The following is a 22,910-nucleotide window of genomic DNA, read 5'->3' as shown; positions in this document are numbered from 1 at the left end:
CAGTGTGAAATCAGGGCCCTCACTTTCCTCAAAGTAGGCTGCCGCCTCAACTACCTGCTTTGATTTTTCCTCATTTTGTATCATTGTGCTTTCCCCTTTCTTTTATCCCGTTTTTAACCCAGTACTTTTTTTACAGTGTATTTTTTACTTTACCTTTTGACAACAAATATTAAATTGTGGCTTTAGCTATTTACTTTTATACCTGCGATCCCCGTACGGGCCACCACATGTAACAATCGCCCTTTTACTCTCAAGGATAATTATTAACTAAAGGAAAAACAACGAGATCGGCAGGATTTTAGCTGAGGTACTTTATATCGTTAAGCCACAAAAATAATAATTCACAAATCAAATGGCAAATAAACAGTACACTGCAGGCTCTTAAAATAGACTTCTGTCCCTATCTCTTTCCCTAATACACACAATAAACACCCAAAACAACAAATCAACAATCAACACTTTGTCCGGAAACCCCTTCGACCCCCAGTTCAAACGTAAATAATAAACAATTACACGATGACGTCAGAACACTACCGCAACCAGACGCTCACTCGCTTTGCGTGACAATAATAAACAGCCCCTCGTAATAGTCCAAACGGCCTCTTCAATCCGCGGACCCGATAATGTCTATTGTGTCCTGATCCAAAACGAAACGCAAACGTCTTCTGATACGCAGTCCAAATAATAATAAGTTCGGGGTACCCCTAATTGTAATCCACCGGAACAGCAATATGGAGTTATCTCACCCGCGGCTCCGTCAGAATCCTCTCGGTGACCGGCGGTTCATTCATAAATCCAGCGCTCGAAACCCCGCGGCAGAAACGGCACGTTCCTCTTCCGCTGGGCACGCTATTACTTGCTTCTTGGCTGCAGCTTACTTTTAGTTAACACAATAACTTGACCTAGTAACGCTGGCGCATTGGAGCTCCTCTCTTCTCACCCGTTCACACTAGTACACAGGTTGTTTGTTTGATCTGGTCTCCCCCCGTGTCACACCCTCTATTTGTAACGTCGGGTGGCTCCAATGTTCCAATCACCCGCAGCACTCAGCCCCATTACCCCTCAAGTGAATAGGAAATGTCCATATATCTCCATGTCCATATATGTCACATATCACTCGTATATAATAACATGCATAAACTTAGATCAGATGTTACATATCAATCAGACATAATAACACCCACAGATCAAGCAGATAAATATAATGTGCATTTGTCACAACGTGACAACAACACACACACACACACACACACACACACACACACACACACACACACGTCGCACACACATTAAAAGCCTGGACCTTTTCTTCACGGCGCTCGTGGCTCAAAATTAGGTGTTACGCACACACACACTTTTATATCCAGTCCTATTTTAAAGCCTGCGTATGCGGGACTCGCGTATCCACGCGCCTGGTGTAGCCGCTATCATTGATATCAATTGGATCTGAAGAAACGCGCTGTACGCGCCACGCATACGCGTGCTTTGAAAAGTCTGGTGTAGATTGTAGGTTGTCTTTGGGATGTACATGGCACGTGAATTACGGACATATCGCCTCAGAAAACAAATGAGGAAATGAAAAAAAGTCGCCCCAAAACACAGTCGCCCCCCCAGTGTATATACTGGCGATTTGCCTGTAATACCGCCGGATTTGGCCCGGGGCGACTGTGTTTTGGGGCGATTTTTTTTTCATTGTGTCATTTGTTTTCTGAGGCAAACGTGTCCGCCCAGCCCAATAGTTATGGAATACTTTCATTGCCGTAAGCAAGGAAATACTTGGTTTTGTTGTTACTTTTGGGTAAATTTATGTATGTATTTATTAACTCTTTGACTGCCAGAGTTTTTCAGTAAAGTGTCAGCCCAGTGCCAGAGATTCTGAGCATTTTCCCCCATCTTTGGAGACTCACAGAACATGTTGTGTTTTGACTAAAATTACACAAAATATCTCAAAAGAGAGGTGTGGTTGTTTACTTTACCCGGGGAAAAAAGTGAGTTGCTAGCATGTACGGTTCCTTACTTATCAGCAGTTGAGTAGAGCTTGGTTTCAGCAAAATCAGCCCTTTTCAAAAAAACATCTCCTCCGTGGTATCAGATATGTGAACCTTAATTGTTATCAAACTAATTACAAAAAAAAAAAAGTCAAAGTCATTTTTTACAGAGTTTTACATTCAAAGATCAGTTGTGAAGTGTCAGCCCAGTGCATCTTTCAGTGCACTAAATCTATTGCATATCTGTTTGTGTCACAAATACTATATATAAATATATATATATATATATATATATATACACACACACACACACACACACACACACACACACACACACACACACACACACACACACACACACACACACACACACACACACACACACACACACACACACACACACACACACACACTACATCAATGGCATGAAACAGTCTACAACATAGTAATTGGCAATAAATATATATGGTTATATGGTGGTAATGATGACATCTAGTGGTTATTATAAATCATAGCAGGGCCTGCAAAATAGTGTCCACAAAACCCAGGTAAAAAACTATGCATCACCATTTAGTTAGCCCGAAAATAGCCGATCTACAAGCTCACAACGCATCGCCTTGAACTTGTACTGTAGATCTGCCATCTTCAAAAGATTTGTATACATGACAGTTCTATTCAGTAGTGTACATGTTCTATTCAGTAAGCTGAGTAGTGTACCGAGTGGTACATTGCGTAAGTCATTTTTTACAGAGTTTTACATTCAAAGATCAGTTGTGAAGTGTCAGCCCAGTGCATCTTTCAGTGCACTAAATCTATTGCATATCTGTTTGTGTCACAAATACTAGATATATATATACAAACACACACACAACACACACACACACACACACACACACACACACACACACACACACACACACACACACACACACTACATCAATGTCATGAAACAGTCTACAAAATAGTAATTGGCAATATATATATATGGTGGTAATGATGACAGCCTACAAAATAGTGTCCACAAAACCCAGGTAAAAAACTCTGCATCACCATTTAGTTAGAAAAAGGATAATTAGCTTGCTTCCAGTATACATATAAAAAACAAAATACTATTCGAGGTTCAAGGTTTTACTTTATTGTTACATCTTTTGTACAGGTAATGCATACAACTTTTTTTTCCCAAGAGACATTCCCTTCGCTGCAGACCCTGGACCCCAGCATTAGATTAGATTGAAAGTTCCCTGCACACACTTTCCTGGGGCTGTCAAATGAGCTGTCAGTCATGTGTCACAGTCAGAGACAAAACATTGTACTTTTACTCCACTACATCTCATAGACAAGCATTGTATATTTGAAAACTTTAGTTACTATTACTCAACCCTATATACACTTGGCTATTTGAAAATAGCCGATCTACAAGCTCACAACGCATCGCCTTGAACTTGTAGATCTGCCATCTTCAAAAGATTTGTATACATGACAGTTCTATTCAGTAGTGTACATGTTCTATTCAGTGAGCTGAGTAGTGTACCGAGTGGTACATTGCGTAACACTCTCCCGGGTGCATGGGCACTTTGCAGCGTTTACAGAACCACCTCGTCTCGCTCCGCTGGTCGCTGGATTTACTGCAAACCCTGCATCGCCTGCGTGGTCCCTTGCATTTGGGGGTGGGAGGGAGCTGTTCCAGTACATGGCCTGACAGGTTGGCCTCCATCCTGCACTGAGGGTCATGGAAGGGTGCCCTTGGTGCCCTAGGAGCCTCTGCATGTGGAGGAGGGGCCCTCCTTTCTTCCTCACCAGCTTGTCTCGGCCTGGTCCATGACTTTATCACACTTTGCATGAACGAGAGAAGACATTTGAACTCGCCCTGTGGATGTTTGGCCCTATATATGACAAACGCATCTCAAACAAATAGGCTACAAATTTGTTTGTCCACTTTTGGGACTTTCTGATAAACGGGTAGTAGGTAATGTTCTGGTCCAGTCTATCAACCCCGTTCATGGACTTATTGTATGACACAATACAAGAGGGCTTCGATTTATCCACTTGCACACTCGGATCACCCTTCTTCTTGCCTCTCTGCCACACTGTGACGTTCTCCTGCTCGTTCTGATGGAAAGTGGAGACCATTCTCACGATGCTCTTGTCCCGCCACGCCAAGACCATCACCTTGTCGTTGTGCCTTGCAACGACATCCCCAACTCCCAGGTCAGCATTAGTGAGCTGTCGGATGAATTCTGGTTCGCCTCGGTTCAGTCTCAGTGTACCACAGACATGGGTCTGGAGAGTTAGCAGTTTGTCACACATCCCTACAGAGTTGTAAAAGTTGTCCATAAACAATCTGTGGCCAGAACCGGCTAAACCATCTAAAAGGAAGACCACTGTGTCAACCAAGGGAATATACTGTCCGCAGTATGGCCTCATATTGAAGCAATATCCATTCTCAGAATCGCACAGGATATATGATTTTATGCCATATTTCACAGGTTTCTGGGGATTGTACACTTTGAAATTGAGCCGCCCACGAAACAACAGTGTACCTTCGTCAATGGAAATGTTTTGGTGTGGTTGGTACATGTCTCGAAATTTGGAGACAATGAAATCCAAAACGGGGTGGATTTTGAACATCTTGTCTTTTTCACCATTTTCTGGTACAACTATGGGAATGGTATTGTCAATGAAATGCAGTAATCTCCAAATAAGCTGAAACCTGTTTCGACTCATGGCTTTGCTGAAAAAGGGGGTCGCTACGATTTCCTCTGTAGACCAGTACATCTCCAGCTCCGGCTTATGGACAACAGCAGTGAGAAAATGTAGACCTACGAATGTTTTCAGTTCGAACAGGTCAATAGGTTTCCATGCATGATGTCTTCCATGAGGGAGAATGGTTTTGATGGCTGTTATGCACTGTTCTGCGTAAAGGTTTGTCTGAGTGACAATATGCTCCAGGAGCACATCATTCAGGAAAAGCTCCAGGAAGTCCACTGGCTCCACAGAGTCAAGAGCAGCACCGCGAGGTCCAGGGTCTGCAGTGAAGGGAATGCGTCTTGGAAAGAAGTCATTGTTTTCCTCCTTCCATGGATCTGCAGCTGGAACTCCACTTTTTCCGCCACGTCCTGCACCTCTACTACGACCGGCCCTGCCACGAGCTGCACCTCTGCTCTGTTTGCGACCTGTAAATTATAGGAATACATAATTACTATTTACAATACATATTTTTTCATTTGTGTGGTAAGTGATGGATAATTAGCTTGCTTCCAGTCTAAATATAAACACTATTGTCTGTCACAGTCACAGTTTGAACTATTCAGCACAAAAACCTTTTTCTTACCTCTCTTTACACTGCCAACAGGTGGTACGGTAGACGACGACTCCTCCTCCCCCTCACCTCTGCTCCGTTTGCGACCTGTAAATTATAGGAATACATAATTACTATTTACAATACATATTTTTTCATTTGTGTGGTAAATGATGGATAATTAGCTTGCTTCCAGTATAAATATAAATACTATTGTCTGTCAGTGTCACAGTTTGAACTATTCAGCACAAAAACGTTTTTCTTACCTTTCTTGCCCCTGCCCAGAGGTGGTATGGTACACTCCTCCTCCTCCTCCTCCTCCTCCTCCCCCTCCATCTCCCCTTCTGAAATCACAGGAGTAAAATATAAAACAGTTTGGTCATTATTTACACTTCCAGCATGTCTCAGGCTGGGTCCATGACTTATGATGTAAATGCTAAAAGGTAAAATGATAATACCTCCGCCAACTGCAGCATCAGCCCTGACAGAGGCCCTGCCACGAGCCCTGGCAGTAGCCCTGGCACTGGCAGTAGTCCTGGCACCAGCCAACTCCTCCTCCTCATCATCTAAAACCACAGTGACATTTTGGTAGTTATAAATATGATCAAAATCATCATATGATTTACACTCCCAGCATGTCTCAGGCTGGGTCCATGACTTATGATGTAAATGCTAAAAGGTAAAATTATAATACCTCCACTACTGCCAACTCCAACACCAGCCCAGGCACCAGATCTGGCAGTAGCCCTTGAACTGGCACTAGCCCGGGCAACAGCCAACTCCTCCTCCTCCTCATCTAAATCACAGTGATATTTTGGTAGTTATAAATATGATTTACACAAAATCAAATCAATTTACAATTTCACCATTTAGCAGATGCTCTTATTCCAAAGCTACTTACAATAAGCACACATCAAAAGATACAGTAGCCTACATAGGTTACCAGGCATAGGTCACCACCCTTTGATGTACATCATCAAAGGTAAGTGAACATGCTTGTTGACAGAACCTCATGAAGATCTAAACATTGTTGTTGTTGTTGTTGTTGTTTTCATGACATGACCTTTTTTGTCAGGTCAGGTCTTTGATCATACTTTGTTATGACAGTAGTTCAAGCACATGCAGGGAGGGGGGCCCATGGCACCTGGTATATTCCCCCCTCCAAAAAAAGCATTTTTATGGCCTGCTCAACATCCAAGGCCCTGTTCATTTTTTCATGGTAATGAAAACGTATTGCTTATTTTACTGTCCAATGACATAGGCCAAGCTATTATATATACATTTTGCTTTAGCATAGGACATCCAATGTACTATATTTCTGGTGTGAAACGGCATGAGGGACCCCCACAAAAAGACCATGCACCCAGATCCATGTGACCCAGATCTATAACCGAAATTTTAGCAGATGCTGATGAACAATATATAAGAGATGAATGAATAAATAAACGCTTGCACACAGAGGGCTCCAACTTTGAGGTGTAATAAAACATAGCAGATCTACAAGCTCACAACGCATCGCGTGTGAGCTTGTAGATCTGCTCACAAGGCGTCGCAAGCGACGCGTTGTAAGCTTGTAGATCTGCTATTTTCAAATTGTACATTTTTATGCAACACACACAGGGTCGTTTTCTCTGGAGACCAGGCTACAGCGCCTGTGTGTGTAGGGTTTGAACATGAACAATATAAAGCAGATGAATGATAAGTAGGCCTATAAATGAATAAAGTTCTTACCACTGTCAAGGAAAGAACCTTTCCTCACTGGATCTGGTTCCTCTCGCATCGGACACCATTCATCCGCAGAATCCACGTCTGTGGCCAGTGTGGAGGTCTGTGAAGAATTGTACGGCGATTCAACGGCCTCTCTGCGGTGATCGGGGGGTACAATGGTGGTTCTGCTACTCCGACGTGGAGGTGTGTTGGTCCCAACACACACCGGTCCACTCTCGAGACGAACGTCGTCCTCAGAGAGGTCGGAATCGGTCTCCGGTATAAGACTTTTTCTGTCGCAGAAATGCATAGTTTCCTCCAGGGTACACTGCCGCATGGAGACGTTAGCCGTGGCGGCGGCGGCCGACGAGCTACTGCTACAACCGGGGAGAGGACGTGGTTTGAGCTGCTTCTTAGCCCTCGGCATGGCTCTATCTACTAAATAAAACTAAACTACAAATAAACTATAAAAATACACTAAAGGCTACAATACAAAATACACTGATCTCCACCTCGCACCGCTCTCCTTCAAACTCTCTTCTCAGATCTCTTTTACATACACTAAACTAACTAAACAAATACTTTTTTTGTCCTTTTTTTTTTTTTTTACAAACACAACAAACACAATCTGCTCTTCCCCTCCTCTTTCTGTCAACTGCCTTCACTATAAACTCCAATAAACTCACCAATCTGTCTTATCTCTCTCAAATTCTCTCTCTGTCTCCCAACTCTCTATGTCTCAACTCTCTCCGTCTCTGCTCACGTCTGTCTGCTCAATCCACGTACCTACACCACCAGAGAACTCAGTTCCTGGGAGGCTTTTATGTGTTTTTGTTTTGATCACGTGATTTCTGGTTAACCGTTTGTGACCCAGACGAGTCAAAGACACCAAAAGATGCGGAAAGGTGCCAGCTAGTTGAAGACCCCGCAATCCCCAAAACGCGTCAAACGCGTCGATGGCGTGGGTGGATTAAGTAGCAATTGACGCGTTTTCGAGTCAATGGCGTTCAAAGAGTTAAGTAGCCGTGTAATAAGCGGGATAATGGTGGTTAATCTCCCTGAAGGGCTTTAAATGTGAATAATGACTACGTCCCCATGCATTATCCCTTACATACTTTTGCGAGCAAAGACGGCTGATTTCAATGGCCGCTGCTTCGTGTTGTTTCGGCTGTGGCCGTTGGCGTTCGGTGGTGCGCACGGTAAACGGTGCGAAACTGTTTCCCCTTCCGTTGTGCTCGTAATGTGGTGAGTGGAATTAATTATGTTGCGAGGTGGAAAATATGTAGTGAGCAATGAGAGGTGCCCTACGCCACCCGTAAATTCAGCGTGCACGTTGTGGCTGGTTTTGTGTTGAGAGGTCCGATGTAGTTGTTGTGTTTAGTCGAAATCAATGCTGTGGGTATGGCGTCAGCAGGCGAGAGGTGCAAATGAATGGAATTGCTATGGAATTGCTGTGGTCGTCAGCTGCGGAAGTAGCAATTCCCCCTTTATAAGAGTAGATGAATGAAGGTAGAGTAAAACCAGCCATGAAAGGTTTTATATTGAATGAATGAAGGTAGAGTAAAACCAGCCATGAAGGTTTTATATTGAAAGAATGAAGTTAGAGTAAAACCAGCCATGAAAGGTTTTATATTGAATGAATGAAGGTAGAGTAAAACCAGCCATGAAAGGTTTTATATTGAATGAATGAAGTTAGAGTAAAACCAGCCATGAAGGTTTTATATTGAATGAATGAAGTTAGAGTAAAACCAGCCTTGATGGTTTTATATTGAACTAAACTCTAAATGAAGGTAGAGTAAAACCAGCCATGAAAGGTTTTATATTGAATGAATGAAGTTAGAGTAAAACCAGCCTTGATGGTTTTATATTGAACTAAACTCTGAATGAAGGTAGAGTAAAACCAGCCATGAAGGTTTTATATTGAATGAATGAAGTTAGAGTAAAACCAGCCATGAAGGTTTTATATTGAATGAATGAAGGTAGAGTAAAACCAGCCATGAAGGTTTTATATTGAACTAAACTCTGAATGAAGGTAGAGTAAAACCAGCCATGAAAGGTTTTATAATGAACTAAACTCTGAATGAAGGTAGAGTAAAACCAGCCATGAAAGGTTTTATAATGAACTAAACTCTGAATGAAGGTAGAGTAAAACCAGCCATGAAAGGTTTTATATTGAACTAAACTCTGAATGAAGGTAGAGTAAAACCAGCCATGAAAGGTTTTATATTGAACTAAACTCTGAATGAAGGTAGAGTAAAACCAGCCATGAAAGGTTTTATATTGAACTAGAAAAAGTGCTCCTCGGAGCACAGGTCTCCGCCAGGTCAGGTAGGTTATTGTGGGCCAGCAATGTTCAGAATTTGCCATCAGGATGGAATATGAAAAATCGGACGGAATCATCTTGATCACTTGACTATAGAGATAATGTGTACTGATTTGCATGATGTTTGGACAAAATTTGTAATATAAAAAAAAAATTGCCTCCTGGTGGCGCTATGATAGGGCAATGTTAAAAGGGTGGTGTTTGTTCTTCAACGTAGTGCGAATGTACGTGCAAAGTTCCACCGCAATCGATTTGCGGCATTTTGTTCAAAACGGGCCACTCCTGCAAACCTTAGATGTCAATGTTAGCCAATCAGGATGGAATATTAAAAATCAAACAGATCCATCTTGATCACATGACTATAGAGATCATGTGTACCGATTTGCGTGAAATTAGACCTGCTGGTGGCGCTATAACAGGCCAATGTTAAAAGGGTGACATTTGCTCCTCAACATAGTGAGAATGTGCGTGCAAAGTTTGACCGCAATCGGACGCTGCGTTCATGATTTGCGGCATTTTGTTCAAAACAAGCCACTACTGCAAACTTTAGATGTCAATTTTAGCCAATCAGGATGGAATATGAAAAATCAAACACATCCGTCTTGATCACATGACTATAGAGATTGTGTGTACCGATGTGCGTGAAATTTGGATAAAATAGGAAGGAGTAATATAAAAAAATGGGTTTTACATAAGTCATAAAAGGCAGATGTGAAAAATGCAGGGCAAACGTTTTTTCCTTGACCTCTAGAGAGTGCGCTTACAAAGTTTTACACAGATCGGTGCAGTTATAGGTAAAAACACAAATCGGCCTGTTATAGCGCCACCATGAGACTGATTTGAAAATGTTCAAGTGGCATTTCTTCCTGGGCATAGTGGAAATATGCGTGAAAAATTTCAAGGAAATTGCATGCTTTGTTCATGATTTGAGGCATTTTGTTCAAAACGGAGCACTCCTACAAACTTTGGAAGCCATTTTTAGCCAATCAGGATGGAATATGAAAAATCTGAAAGACCCGTTTCGTTTAATGACTATAGAGATACTGTGTACCGATTTGCGGGATTTTTGGACAAAATCTGTAGGAGTACCGTCAACAAAATAGTTTTGCACAAATTGGCCTCCTGATGGCGCTATAAAATGCCCATGTGAAAAGTTTGGGGCAGAGGTTCTGAATTGGCATCCAGGGAGTGTGTTTGCACAGTTTCGCTGCGAGCAAGCCAACGGTGCCGGAGATTAGCTGTCCACAGACAGAATGACGGACACACGGACGGACGGACGGACGGACGGACGGACGGACGGACGGACAGGGGGCAAAACATACTCTCTCGCCATGCCTTTCGGCCTGGCGGAGACAATGAAAGGTTTTATATTGAATGAATGAAGTTAGAGTAAAACCAGCCATGAAAGGTTTTATATTGAACTAAACTCTGAATGAAGGTAGAGTAAAACCAGCCAGGAAAGATTTATATTGAACTGGCCATGAAATATGGCTAGTATTGAACCGACTAGTGTCCAGTGGTGTAAAGAAAATGAGTACATTTACTCAAGTACTGTACTTAAGTACAATGTTGAGGTATTTGTACTTTACTTGAGTATTTCCAATACTTTTAATTCTACTCCACTACATCTCAGATCCAAATATTGTACTTTTACTCCACTACAATTATTTTTAAACTTTAGTTACTAGTTACTTTGTAGATTTAGATTATTACAAAACATACATTAACCACTTCAGCCCTATATACAATTTGGCCATTTGAAAATAGCAGATCTACAAGCTCACAACGTGTTGCGATGCGAGATCATGCGACGTGTTGTGAGCTTGTAGATCTGCTATTTTCAAAAGATTTTTATACATTCGAAAACGTGTGAAATGGGACATTCTGCAATCTGCATAATGAGTACACTTCTGGTACTTTAAGTACATTTTGATACCATTATTGTCTCCGCCAGGCCGAAAGGCATGGCGAGAGTACCCCCTGTCCGTCCGTCCGTCCGTCCGTCCGTCCGTCCGTGTGTGTGTCCTGTCTGTGTGTTAGCAGCTAATCTCCGGCACCGTTGGCCCGCTCGCTGTGAAACTGTGCACACACACTCCCTGGATGCCAATTCAGAACCTCTGCCCCAAATTTTTCACATGGGCCTGTTATATTGCCACCAGGAGGCCGATTTGTGCAAAACCCATTTTTTGACATTACACCTAGAACTTTTATCCAAACGTCATGCAAATCGGTACACCGTATCTCTATAGTCATGTAATCAACCCGGATCTGTCCGATTTCCCATATTCCATCCTGATTGGCTAAGGTTGGCTTCCAAAGTTTGCAGGATTGGTCTGTTTTGAACAAAATGCCTCAAATCATGAATGCAGCTTGCAATTCCGTGAAATTTTCACACGCATATTCCCATTAGGCCGAGGAAGAAGTGCCACCCATTTCATATTGGCCTGTTATAGCGCCACCAGCAGGTCTATTTTAGCAAAACACATTTTTGGAACAAAATGCCTCAGATCATGAATGCAGTGTCCGATTGCCGTGAAAGGCCTAAGAAGAAATGGCACCCTTTTCACATTGGCCTATTATAGCGCCACTAGGAGGCCACAATAACGTACCTGACCTGGCGGAGACCTGTGCTCCGAGGAGCACTTTTTCTAGTTTTTACTCAAGTACATTTTGAATTCCGGACTTTTACCTTAACAAGTACTTCTACATTGCAGTATTGGTACTTTTACTTCAGTAAAATATTTCAGTACTTTTTCCACCCCTGCTGCTGTCGACATTACACTTGAAAATGTCATAGTGTACTGCAAACACTAAATAAGCCATTACATTGCGGACACGTTAGTGTATGTACAATGCTAGCCCTTGATCAAGACTATCGTAGATGTATTTTATCAAGTCTGACCTTTACTTTTGTATCTACGAGAGTCTTAGCAACTGTTATGTATTTGAGTCTTGGCACTACTGTTATATTGGCAGCTCACTGTTCCTTTAAGAGAGGTTGCTACGTCATCATTGGTGGACCATGTCTGTAGTACAAGCGCGCTGAATAAGTTAACAATGGATAAACTCTCTAACCTTGTTGAGTCGTTATTATGCTGTTTATGTAAGTGGACAAACATAATAGAACTGGCGACGGAGTTATACAGACTTTTAACGTGCAACAAACGGACAATAAAAATAAAATAAAATAAAACCTGTGGATGCTGCGCGACGAACGGCGCTGTTGATAAACAGATCCAGGTAAAATAAGTGGCTTAAAAACTCAGCGAAAATGGCTGGACTTATGGGACATATGGACAGTTTTGATAGTACAGCTGAAGATTGGATATCTTACATGGAAAGAGTTGAACAGTATTGTGTGGCTAACGAAATATCAGAGGACAGACAAGTTGCTAGGCTACTAAGTGTTATGGGAGCTAAAACATACAACTTGCTCCGCAGTCTCATTGCACCCATCAAACCAGCTGCCAAAACCTTTGCTGAAATTACAGACATTCTAAAGAAGCATTTGAATCCGACGCCATTGCTGATAGCAGAACGTTTTCCATTTCAGAAAAGGAATCAATCACAGTCTGAGACCATATCGGAGTACATTGCAGAGCTCCGTAGTTTAACAGAGCATTGTCAGTTTGGGGAGGGGCTGTCGGACGCTCTAAGAGACAGATTTGTGTGTGGGATGCACAACGAAGGCATCCAGAAATGTCTCCTGACTGAAGACAAACTAACACTAGCTTGTGCATTGGAAATAGTCATATCAATGGAAACGGCAACAAAGGTTGCAAGTGAGTTACAAGGCAAACACAATGAAGCAAGATCAGTGCACAAGTTCCAAACAAACCAACGCTGAGTATGAGAGAACACAGCCCTGCTTCAGATGTGGAAAAAAGTCACATGACCCTGCTGATTGTTGGTTCAAGGATAAAGATGCAGGCAGTGCAACAAAAGAGGACACATACAGAAAATGTGTAAATCAACGTACAGTGATAGACAAGGGAAGAGAACAGGAAAGGGCAGCCAAAAAGTGCATGAAGTAGCAGAGACAGACTTGGAGGATTCAAATGAAGAGAATTTTTCCTGTCTTTATATTCCACAGAAGATGATGACAATGAAGTCATATGGCTGACACCTAAAGTTAATGGAGTGCCATTCAAAATGGAACTGGATACTGGATCTGCACTGTCTATCATATCCTTACAAGACTACAAGGAGCATTTCCCTAAACTGAAACTGAAACACACCAGTGTGAGACTGAAAACATACACAGGTGAGCGGATCATTCCACTGGGAAAACTGAAGGTGAAAGTGACATATGAGGGCCAAAGTGGCAACCTTGAGTTGTATGTACTTAAGTATGGAGGCGTGCCATTATTCGGACGACAGTGGTTGAGGCACATCCGTCTGAACTGGCATGATATAAAGGCCATGCAAATCGCCACCAAGGACAAAAATCTGTGTGCAGACGTGGAACTGACACGGATAAAGGATAAACATGCACAAGTGTTTAGAAAGGGCATCGGTACCCTAAGACACATCAAGGCACGGATTGAGCTTGAGAACAATGCAACGCCAACATTTCACAAAGCTCGTCCTGTCCCATATGCCTTACGCCCTACAAGTGGAAGCCGAGCTCCAACAACTAGTGGACCAAGGAATATTATCCAAAGTGGATTGGGCTGAGTGGGCAACGCCTATAGTACCTGTGGGCAAAAAGACAACTGACAAAGTAAGGATTTGTGGGGATTTTAAAGTGACATTGAATCCTGTAATACATGCAGAGCAGTACCCACTCCCACGTATAGATGATATTTTCGCATCTTTGTCCTTTGATCGTCCAGGGTCACACCTAGATTCTTCGCAGTCTGAGTTGACGTCACCACAGCATTATCAATGGTGATGGCCATGTCTTGGTGCGGACAGCCCTTCCCCGGGAGGAGCTTTACATAGATTGTGCATTACATTCACACACACATTCATACACCGATGGGAGAGGAAACCATGCAAGGCACCAACCTGCTCATCGGGAGCAATTAGGGGTTCAGCGTCTTGCTCAAGGACACTTCGACACTAACTCTCGGGGAGCCCCCCAGCCCGGGATCGAACTGGGAACCTTGTGGTTTCCAGTTCCCTCTACCCGGCCACTCTACCCACTGTGTGGCAGACCAGGGGAAACAGCCAGGCCTATTCCACAGAGAGGGCGGGTCCCTAAGCTCAGGCTGGGGGAGGTGGTAGGTGGAGTGTATCATCCTGTCCAGGTATTGCAGCCACTGGGAGCCTGGCAATGGACTCACCTGCAGCCAGTCAGGCAATCAAGAGGAGCCTTTAAATAGCCGGCTCACAAGCCGGCTGGAGAGTCAGTTTGGAGGAATGAGGAAGCAGGCCACGTCACTCTGTTCCACATGGGAGCTAGTTGGAAGGACATCTTGCAAGCCGACTGAGCTCCAAACCTACTGAACCCTGAAACCTAGTAGTCACTGCTCTCTCTCTGTTTACCCCCAGGATTGTGGAACCCCCACCTGTGTGTAGCGTATGTACAGGCCCAAGCCCCGGACGGGAGGATTCCTAAGTTGCTTTTGCCCCAATTACCCTTTCCCCTATCGTTTGAATAAAAGACTATTTAATTTAACAAGCCAACTGACTCTGAGCCTCTTGTTTTATTGTGAATCTCACCTGTATTCCCCTGGGTTGCCACACCACTGAGCCACTGCCGCCCCTGTATCCATCTTTAGTCCCCAAAAAGGTGTTCCCGCCATGGCAGTGGCACGCATACAGAGATGGGCTTTATTCTTAGGAGCACACATGCACACAATTGATTATAAAAGTACTAAGCTCCATGGAAATGCTGATGGACTGTCCCGGCTTCCACAAGTGAAGTCTGAAAAAGCTACTGAACCTGCTGTCATGCTACACATGTCACATATAGAACCTCTGCCTGTTACTAGCGCACAGGTACAAAGAGAGACAAGAAATGACCCTGTCCTAGCTAAGGTCTATGATTTGACAGTGAAGGATTCCCAGCTTCTGGAGTAAGCCAAACAACAACATCAATTCTCTGTGTGCCAAGGTTGCATTAAGTGGGGGTCCCGCGTTGTTGTACCTCCAAAGCTACGTTCGAGAGTGCTTGCATCATTGCATGAAGGACACCTTGGTGTAGTTAAAATGAAAAGCCTTGCCAGAAGTTATGTATGGTGGCCTGGCATGGCTAGCCAAATTGAAGACCTTGCCAAGTCATGTACAGGTTGTCAACAGACCCAGCGACAACCCCAGCCAGCACCTGTCCACACATGGGAATGGCCTTCCACCCCCTGGCAATGCATACATGTTGATTATGCTGGGCCCTTTTTGGATCACATATTTTTTATTGTTGTCGATGCCCATTCAAAGTGGCCTGAAATCTTTATACAGTAGTTAAGAAAGCTACTGCTGCTAAGACAGTAAACCTCCTTTTTTTCTCGTGCAGGCTTGCCCCTGCAACTGGTGAGTAACAATGCCAGCTTGTTCATGGGGCAGGAGTTCCAATGTTTCCTCAAGAGCAATGGCATTAAACATATCACGTCGGCCCTTCACCACCCAGCCACAAATGGGTTGGCAGAACGTTTTATTCAAACTTTCAAACAGTCCATGAAAGCAAGTAGGAAGGAGGAAGTGCTGCAACAGAAGGTAGGCAACTTTCTTCTGGCCGACAGGAGCACTGCACATGCCACCACAGGACAGACACCTGCAATGCTGTTCCTAGGAAGACCCTTGAGGTCACGCTTAGATTTGCTAAAACCAGACACGTTCAAGAAAAACAGTGTTCTCCCAGTCAGCTACAAAGGAAGATGAGAACCTTTGACGTCGGACAGAAAGTCCTGGCCAGAGACTATCGTAGTCCCACCCAGAAATGGAAGTCTGGTGAGATACTGTCACAGACAGGACCCTTGTCGGTGTGGAGCCCAACTTGATCCGGCGCCGACACGTCGACCAACTTCTAGATGCATCCACCAGAGAAGTCACCACGGAGCCAGGGGGTTCAGATACTCCTCAGGACGCAGATGACACCCTGAAAGAGACCGTAGACCCCCTCAGAGTTTTGAGTTATAGTTAACACTGATATGGACAACAAGACCCTGAACCAATGACTATAGGGCCGATTGTCAAAGAAAATAAAGAAAATCAAAGTCAAGTTTCTGTATTCTGTATCACATTGATAATTGTTTGTTATGGTGCCTTAATTTCTGTTTGGTTGAGATTGACTAAAAATTAGAAGGGAGGAATTGTTATGTATTTGAGTCTTGGCACTACTGTTATATTGGCAGCTCACTGTTCCTTTAAGAGAGGTTGTTACGTCATCATTGGCGGACCATGTCTGTAGTACAAGCGAGCTGAATAAGTAAACAATGGATAAACTCTCTAACCTTGTTTGAGTCGTTATTATGCTGTTTATGTAAGTAGACAAACATAACAGCGACCACCCCCCATTTTGCCCTGGAATGTCACCAGTAAAGCCTGTATTTCTCCAAACATGTACAAATGCTAAATATAAGGTATTTACCCGCTTGCCCCAAATGTTAGCTAGGTGTCCGGTGTGTTTGTGTAATGTATTAATCCATATTTTTCAATAAAGAATTGTTTTAATCCAGTCTATGGCCGATTCTGTCGGAATTTCCCAATGGGCGGTAGTGAGGGACCGCATCCGGTGAAAGACGGAATTACACTCAATGTAAACAGGAAGTAAACGAGGGGGGGGGAAGGGCGTTCGGTCACAGGCGGGATTAAAACACTTCTTCATTGAAAAATATGGACTAATACATTGTACAAATACTCCGGACACCTAGTTAACATTTGGGGCAAGCGGATAAGCACCTTATATTTTACCTTAAATGTAGCGAGGTGGGGGGTCCCAAAAATTGGGCTTAGCCTAGGGCCCATTCTTAAGTTAACCTGGCCCTGCCAATGGGATCCCGCAGAATTTTTGAGATTTTGAACCCGCCCCTCTAGACCAGATATCAGACGCGCTAGGGCAGCCTAGGCGACACTGGCAAATACTCTGAGGGACCTAATAATTCAGCTCTAAATGCAACTGATAGCCTAGGGGGGGAAAAAAGTGGTGGAATCTGCATCATGTCTATACCTATGGTCTATTATGCATCGGCTACAAGCAATACATCGCTTGATATATTTTTTATATTTTTATATATACGTGTTGACAAATGTTGAGCACATACTATTTTATTAGAGGTTTGAACACTGTTGTAATTGATTTTGCATGAATAATAAAGCATTCTAACAACATACGCACAGCTTTGCTCCATGGTAAGACAGCCTCGGGGCTGACTTGAGAACGGGCAGACCTCCCGCTCAAAACACAGACAAAAAAACATTAATGAATCTGACTGCTAGTGTAGGAATTGTCTTAAATGCCGATACGATCAAAATATAGTCGTAAATTGCTTAGTGAATCGGGGCCAATGTGAGTATGTGTTTAGCCGGACTGACTTTGTGTAGGCCTAGATACTTTAGATTGATTATAAATGTGAAATATAAAGCTCGGGATTTAATAGACAATAGGTGCTTAGTTCATTAAAGGAGTAGTTCACCCCAAAAAATACTTATTTTCTATCAATTACTCACCCAATGAAGCCTTGAATTCATGGAGATATTTTTGTTTTTGTCGCATTCCTGAGCATTCCTAAATATAGGCTACAAGCCTATATTTACACAGTATACTTTCACTTATCTGGTTAAACAAATTTAATAAAGAAAAAAGTCCTTCATCAATGCATTTAGCTAGGTAAGCGACTCATCTTAACAGTTAGTGTTCATCTTTATTAGGCCATATTAGCTCACATGTGTTTTAATTTAATTTGAACACTGTTTTATTTACTGCAGCCTCTGCGTTATTTGCAGAGCCCTCTGCAACTAATGCAGTGAGTGTAGGAGTCAGACCATCCGACTCACGGGCAACCATTTTTAAAAGCAAATAATAATGGTTATTGTGGCAATTTACAAACCTAAGTCCGTTTCTTTTCATCCATGGTCCTTTTTATTAACTGGAAGGGAAATGGAGGGGAAACGTGAAAGATAAATAGAAAAATATTGTGTTATATCTGCATCTGCGGTGACGGAACACCTTCTAGATCTCACAGAGTGCAGCAGGCAGGTTCCAGAAAACAGTACAGGAAAGCCTTGTGCACTTTATTTGTTAACACAAATGCAATTAATTTAATATCAGTTAATGTCAGGTAATACCAGGTTTCTTATACAAGTCTGTTGTCTTTTCTAACTCAACAATAGTTGTAACATCAGACCAGCATGAAGCTACAGACACTGACCCACCAATGTCAATTCCAACGTCAACAAGTACAGGAGTCTCCAAAGTTGAAGGTAAGCTGACACTATGAATAGATGTGCTATGAGCTGTTCACATTATTTACCTGTAGTCTGTAGTATTCCTTTAAGTGCTTCATATACTGTGTTAAAACAGGGTCACATACATCATAATGAAACAGATCTGACATTCCATTCACATGATCACTTTCCATCCATATATTTTTATACTGGAAGGCTTGTTGGCTATTCCAATGATTGATGAGCCCATTTAAATTCCCCCCAAAACAGGCATAGGTGAATACAAACATTTGCTAAAATTCCATTAACAGGGGGATGGAAAGTCTTTGCATTTTAAAATGTAGAATGTTCAGAAACGTGTTTAAATGGGTTTGGCACAGCGTATCACCAGGAACTACATTTTCATTCCACTTATCTTCAGATAATCACTTTGTCGATGAACACCGGCTTGGCCTGGTTCAGAGAGTGACCATGGTCAAACCCATCCTGGATCTGCTCCTTCAGGAGCGTGTTATCATCAACGAGGGCTACTTTAATGTGATAGTCAAACCCACCCCTCAGGATCAGATGAGGGAACTCTACACACTCCTGAACTGCAGAAAAGCCAAAGACATTTTCTACAAAGGTCTTGAAACAAATGAGAAGGGTCTTCTTGATGAGCTGTAAGTAATACTCATTTATGTTCATCTTTAGACCAAACATTGTACTAATACAAGACAATGTACCTTTTCAGGCCATGATGCTTTCTCTATCATGTGTCATTCTCATGTATCCTCTTTCTATTTCCAAGAGATTCACACTTTAATGCCAGTATATTCATAAGTCTTACAATATTAATTAGAATCGTTTACCCAATATTTTCATATATAGTTAATCTTATGTTTGTCACTGTGGTGTTAACTTTGCATTAGTTGATCTTCAAGAGACAAAATATGTCTTAGTTATAATCTATGAATATGATAAATAAGTTACTGACAATGTTTGGTTCTATAATGTAATGTAGGATTTGTAGAGGATGGTAGATTTACTGTATATACAGTATAGTTAGTTAAAAAATCAATTTGAATGTCACAACAGGAACGCTCAGCCCAGTGCAACACAACCCAAAGGAACAGCTGCTTCTGTCTCAGGTCAGTGCTGTTTAAAGTATTTTTTGTTCTAATAATGATGGGTCATTCCTACTATTCGGTGCCATTTCAGCCTAGTAACTTTCTTCTTTTTGTTTGATTCTGTTTTCATTGGACATTAAACTTACATTACACTTACACTCAATTACATTACATTGCATTGTACAACAGTTAACATGTTTCTGATAATGGTAGCATGTAGCATTGTTGCATCAGACATGTCAGATCATGCTGGGATAACATGGTTGGAGTAAAGTAATGTAAAGTAAAGTAAAGTAAGCAAAGTAAAGTATAAAAGATCTGGACAAAAATATAGTGATAATAATGTCAAGCGAAAACATTTTGTTATTCATTATGTTAACACATCATGCCGATCTTATCATTTCCCTCAATATCTAAAGGAATTGCTTACTACAAGGACAAGCTTAAAACAAACGTTAAGGACCCATTTGCGTGTGTACCTGATGGGACAGTCCAAAGGACGGATAAGAAGGATTTTGAGTGTTACACGCGTCTCACAATCGTACGTGTGGATGACACAGAGATCAGCAGTGACAATGAGGTCACACAAATGGAGAAGAAAAAAGCAGGGCAGGAGATCCAACTCAGTGAAATCTTTACACACCCTTCTGGACAAAACAAACGCATGAGAACAGTGATGTCAATTGGCGAAGCAGGAGTTGGCAAAAGCTTTCTCGTAAACAAGTTTGTCTCTGACTGGGCAAACAAAAAAGATCAAGATCCCCATCTCACATTTGTGCTCCAATTCCGCCATCTCAATTTCCTGCAGGGGCGAGAGTTTAGTTTGGCTCAGCTAATTCATGAATGCAACCCCATATATGAATGCATCTCAGAAGAAGCTCTTAATGAAATCTTCACCAAGCTGCAGACGTCAGGAGAGACTAATTACGACAAGAGTCCCTGCAAAGTTCAGTTTGTCCTGGATGGCCTCGATGAAAGTCACATCAAATTTGACTTCAAAACCCATCATAAATGCTCTAAGGACTTGTCCCAGGCCGCATTACTGGAAGTTTTGCTGGTCAACCTCATCAAAGGGAAACTGCTTCGCTGTGCTCAAATCTGGATAACCACACGCCCTGCAGCAGCCAAACAGATCCCTGATCGCTTCGTTGACATGGTAACAGAGGTGAAAGGATTCTCTGATGAAATGAAGGTGAAGTACATCAGGAAGAGAATTGGAGATGAGAAGCAGGCCAGCAGAATCATTTCACACGTCAAAGAATCAACGAACCTCCACATCATGTGTGACACCCCAGTCTTCTGTTCAATCATTGCCGCCGTTCTGCAGCACAAGTTGAAGACAGATGAGAAAGGAGAGCTTCCGAAGACCCTGGCTGAGATTTACAGCCACTTCATCTTCGTCCAGACAAAGATGAAGTGGCTAAAGCGTGGTGAGAATCAACAGAAACTCACAGAGGCTGATAAAGAAGTTCTTCTGAAGCTGGGCAGGCTGGCGTTTGAACATCTGCTGAAAGGCCGCCTCATTTTCTACGAAGAAGACCTGAAGAAATGTCACCTTGATATGAGAGAGGGTCCAGTGGACTCAGGACTGTGCACAGAGATCTTCAAACCAGACAGTAAATTCTTCCAGGAAACTGTCTATTGCTTCGTTCATCTAAGCATCCAGGAGTTTCTGGCTGCAGTTTACCTGTTTGACTGTTTCACACAGAAGAACATGGAGGTACTGAAGGCATTCCTGAACAATGATGATTTCAACAGCAACAGTTCCCTGTCTGACTTCCTGAAAGCTGCAATTGAAAAAACCCTGCAGAATGAAAGTGGCCACCTGGACCTCTTTGTCCGTTTCCTTCATGGAATCTCACTGGAGTCCAACCAAAGAGGGTTAGGAGGCCTGCTGGGTCAGACAGAGAACAGTCCAGAGGAGATCCAGAAAGCCATCGTCAACCTGAAGGAGATGGATCCCTGCAGTGGCTCTCCTGACAGATGTATCAACATCTTTCAATGTATGATGGAGATGAAGGCCCACTCAGTAAGTCAGGGGCTCCAACTGTATCTGGAGTCAGGAAAGAAACTCTCTGAGACCCAGTGTTCAGCTCTGGTCAGATTGCTGCAGATGTCAGAGGAGGTTCTGGAGGTGTTGGACCTGCAGAAATACAACACATCGAAGGTTGGGCGACAGACACTGGTCCCAGCTGTGAGGAACTGCACAAAGGCTCGGTTAGTATTTTTGTCTTTTCAGAACACAAAACATATTTTTCCCATGATAGTTTGTAGGTACCAAACTACAGAAATACAAAGAAACAAAGAAACAAATACAAAAATGGGATAATAAGTCATACCATCTCCCTCCTCCCACAATAGAACGCCATAAAATACTCCTGACCACTTGAGCCCTATTTCATGCGTCGTTGTTACAAAATGACAACGTTTGTACAAGGGCTCAAGTGTTAATGTCAGCTGTTTTTGCCGTGTGATACCATATCATGACATGTCATAATAGTTGATCTATAAGCAACTATCTATAAGATCACAAGGCACGCACAACACTGTTCTTACTAGGTCCTAGTTATCCTACTACTTTAATTGAAATGACCTCCAAAATGTGTCCGGGGTTGCTCAACACACGAACACTCCATTTGCTCCGAAACTTGCCACAGACTGTTGATCAGAGCTCTGGCTATAATATAGGCTACTTTCCCCGCCTTCAATGTACTTACATATTGTACGGTTAATATAAAACTACATTTCCTACTACATCTTAACATTTTAGCCACAGCACTTTCCTTAGAGCTAATCGGGCCAAGATGTGAGGGCCGCGAAGCCGAAGCCTCCAAAATGTGTCCGGGGTTGCTCAACACACGAACACTCCTTTTGCCCCGAAACTTGCCACAGACTGTTGATCAGAGCTCTGGCTATAATATAGGCTACTTTCCCCGCCTTCAATGTACTTACATATTGTACGGTTAATACAAAACTACATTTCCCACTACATCTTAACATTGTAGCCACAGCACCTTTCCTTAGAGCTAATCTGGCCTAGATGTGAAACCTCTAGTCATAACAATAGGAAACATTTATCTTAAATATTTTTTTTAAACAAATGGTATTTCAGTTTAATCGGAACAATATCCACTGATATATAACTATATCAGTGTTCT

General features: G+C 42.6%; 2 protein-coding genes across 2 annotated transcripts in view; one reads left to right on the top strand and one right to left on the bottom strand.

Annotated features, from left to right (window-relative positions):
* Positions 1-22,910, top strand: part of LOC308089175 (NACHT, LRR and PYD domains-containing protein 3-like) — a gene marked incomplete at its 3' end in the record, with an annotated part of 85,280 nt that overhangs the window by 21,720 nt on the left and 40,650 nt on the right. The window contains exons 5-10 of the mRNA XM_080433739.1: positions 18,590-18,679; positions 19,065-19,305; positions 19,721-19,773; positions 20,244-20,467; positions 20,561-21,472; positions 21,656-21,969. Of these exons, the coding sequence (XP_080289865.1) occupies positions 18,590-18,679; positions 19,065-19,305; positions 19,721-19,773; positions 20,244-20,467; positions 20,561-21,472; positions 21,656-21,969 (1,834 nt within the window). The remainder of the gene's footprint in view (positions 1-18,589; positions 18,680-19,064; positions 19,306-19,720; positions 19,774-20,243; positions 20,468-20,560; positions 21,473-21,655; positions 21,970-22,910) is intronic.
* Positions 3,499-7,514, bottom strand: LOC308088275 (uncharacterized protein; the record flags this gene model as incomplete). The annotated part of the gene is made up of 8 exons (XM_080432676.1): positions 7,018-7,514; positions 5,981-6,082; positions 5,745-5,852; positions 5,553-5,630; positions 5,320-5,394; positions 4,812-5,161; positions 3,925-4,268; positions 3,499-3,820 (listed from the first exon to the last, which is right to left on the bottom strand). The coding sequence occupies exons 1-8, from the start codon at positions 7,418-7,420 to the stop codon at positions 3,499-3,501; spliced, it is 1,782 nt and encodes a 593-aa protein (XP_080288802.1). The 5' UTR covers positions 7,421-7,514.

The sequence above is a fragment of the Gymnoscopelus braueri genome, assembly GCF_963280865.1.
Source record: "Gymnoscopelus braueri genome assembly, chromosome: 7".
Classification (NCBI taxonomy): Eukaryota; Metazoa; Chordata; class Actinopteri; order Myctophiformes; family Myctophidae; genus Gymnoscopelus; species Gymnoscopelus braueri.
The sequence above is the reverse complement of the archived record's forward strand: the minus strand, read 5'-3'. Positions and strand labels throughout refer to the sequence as shown.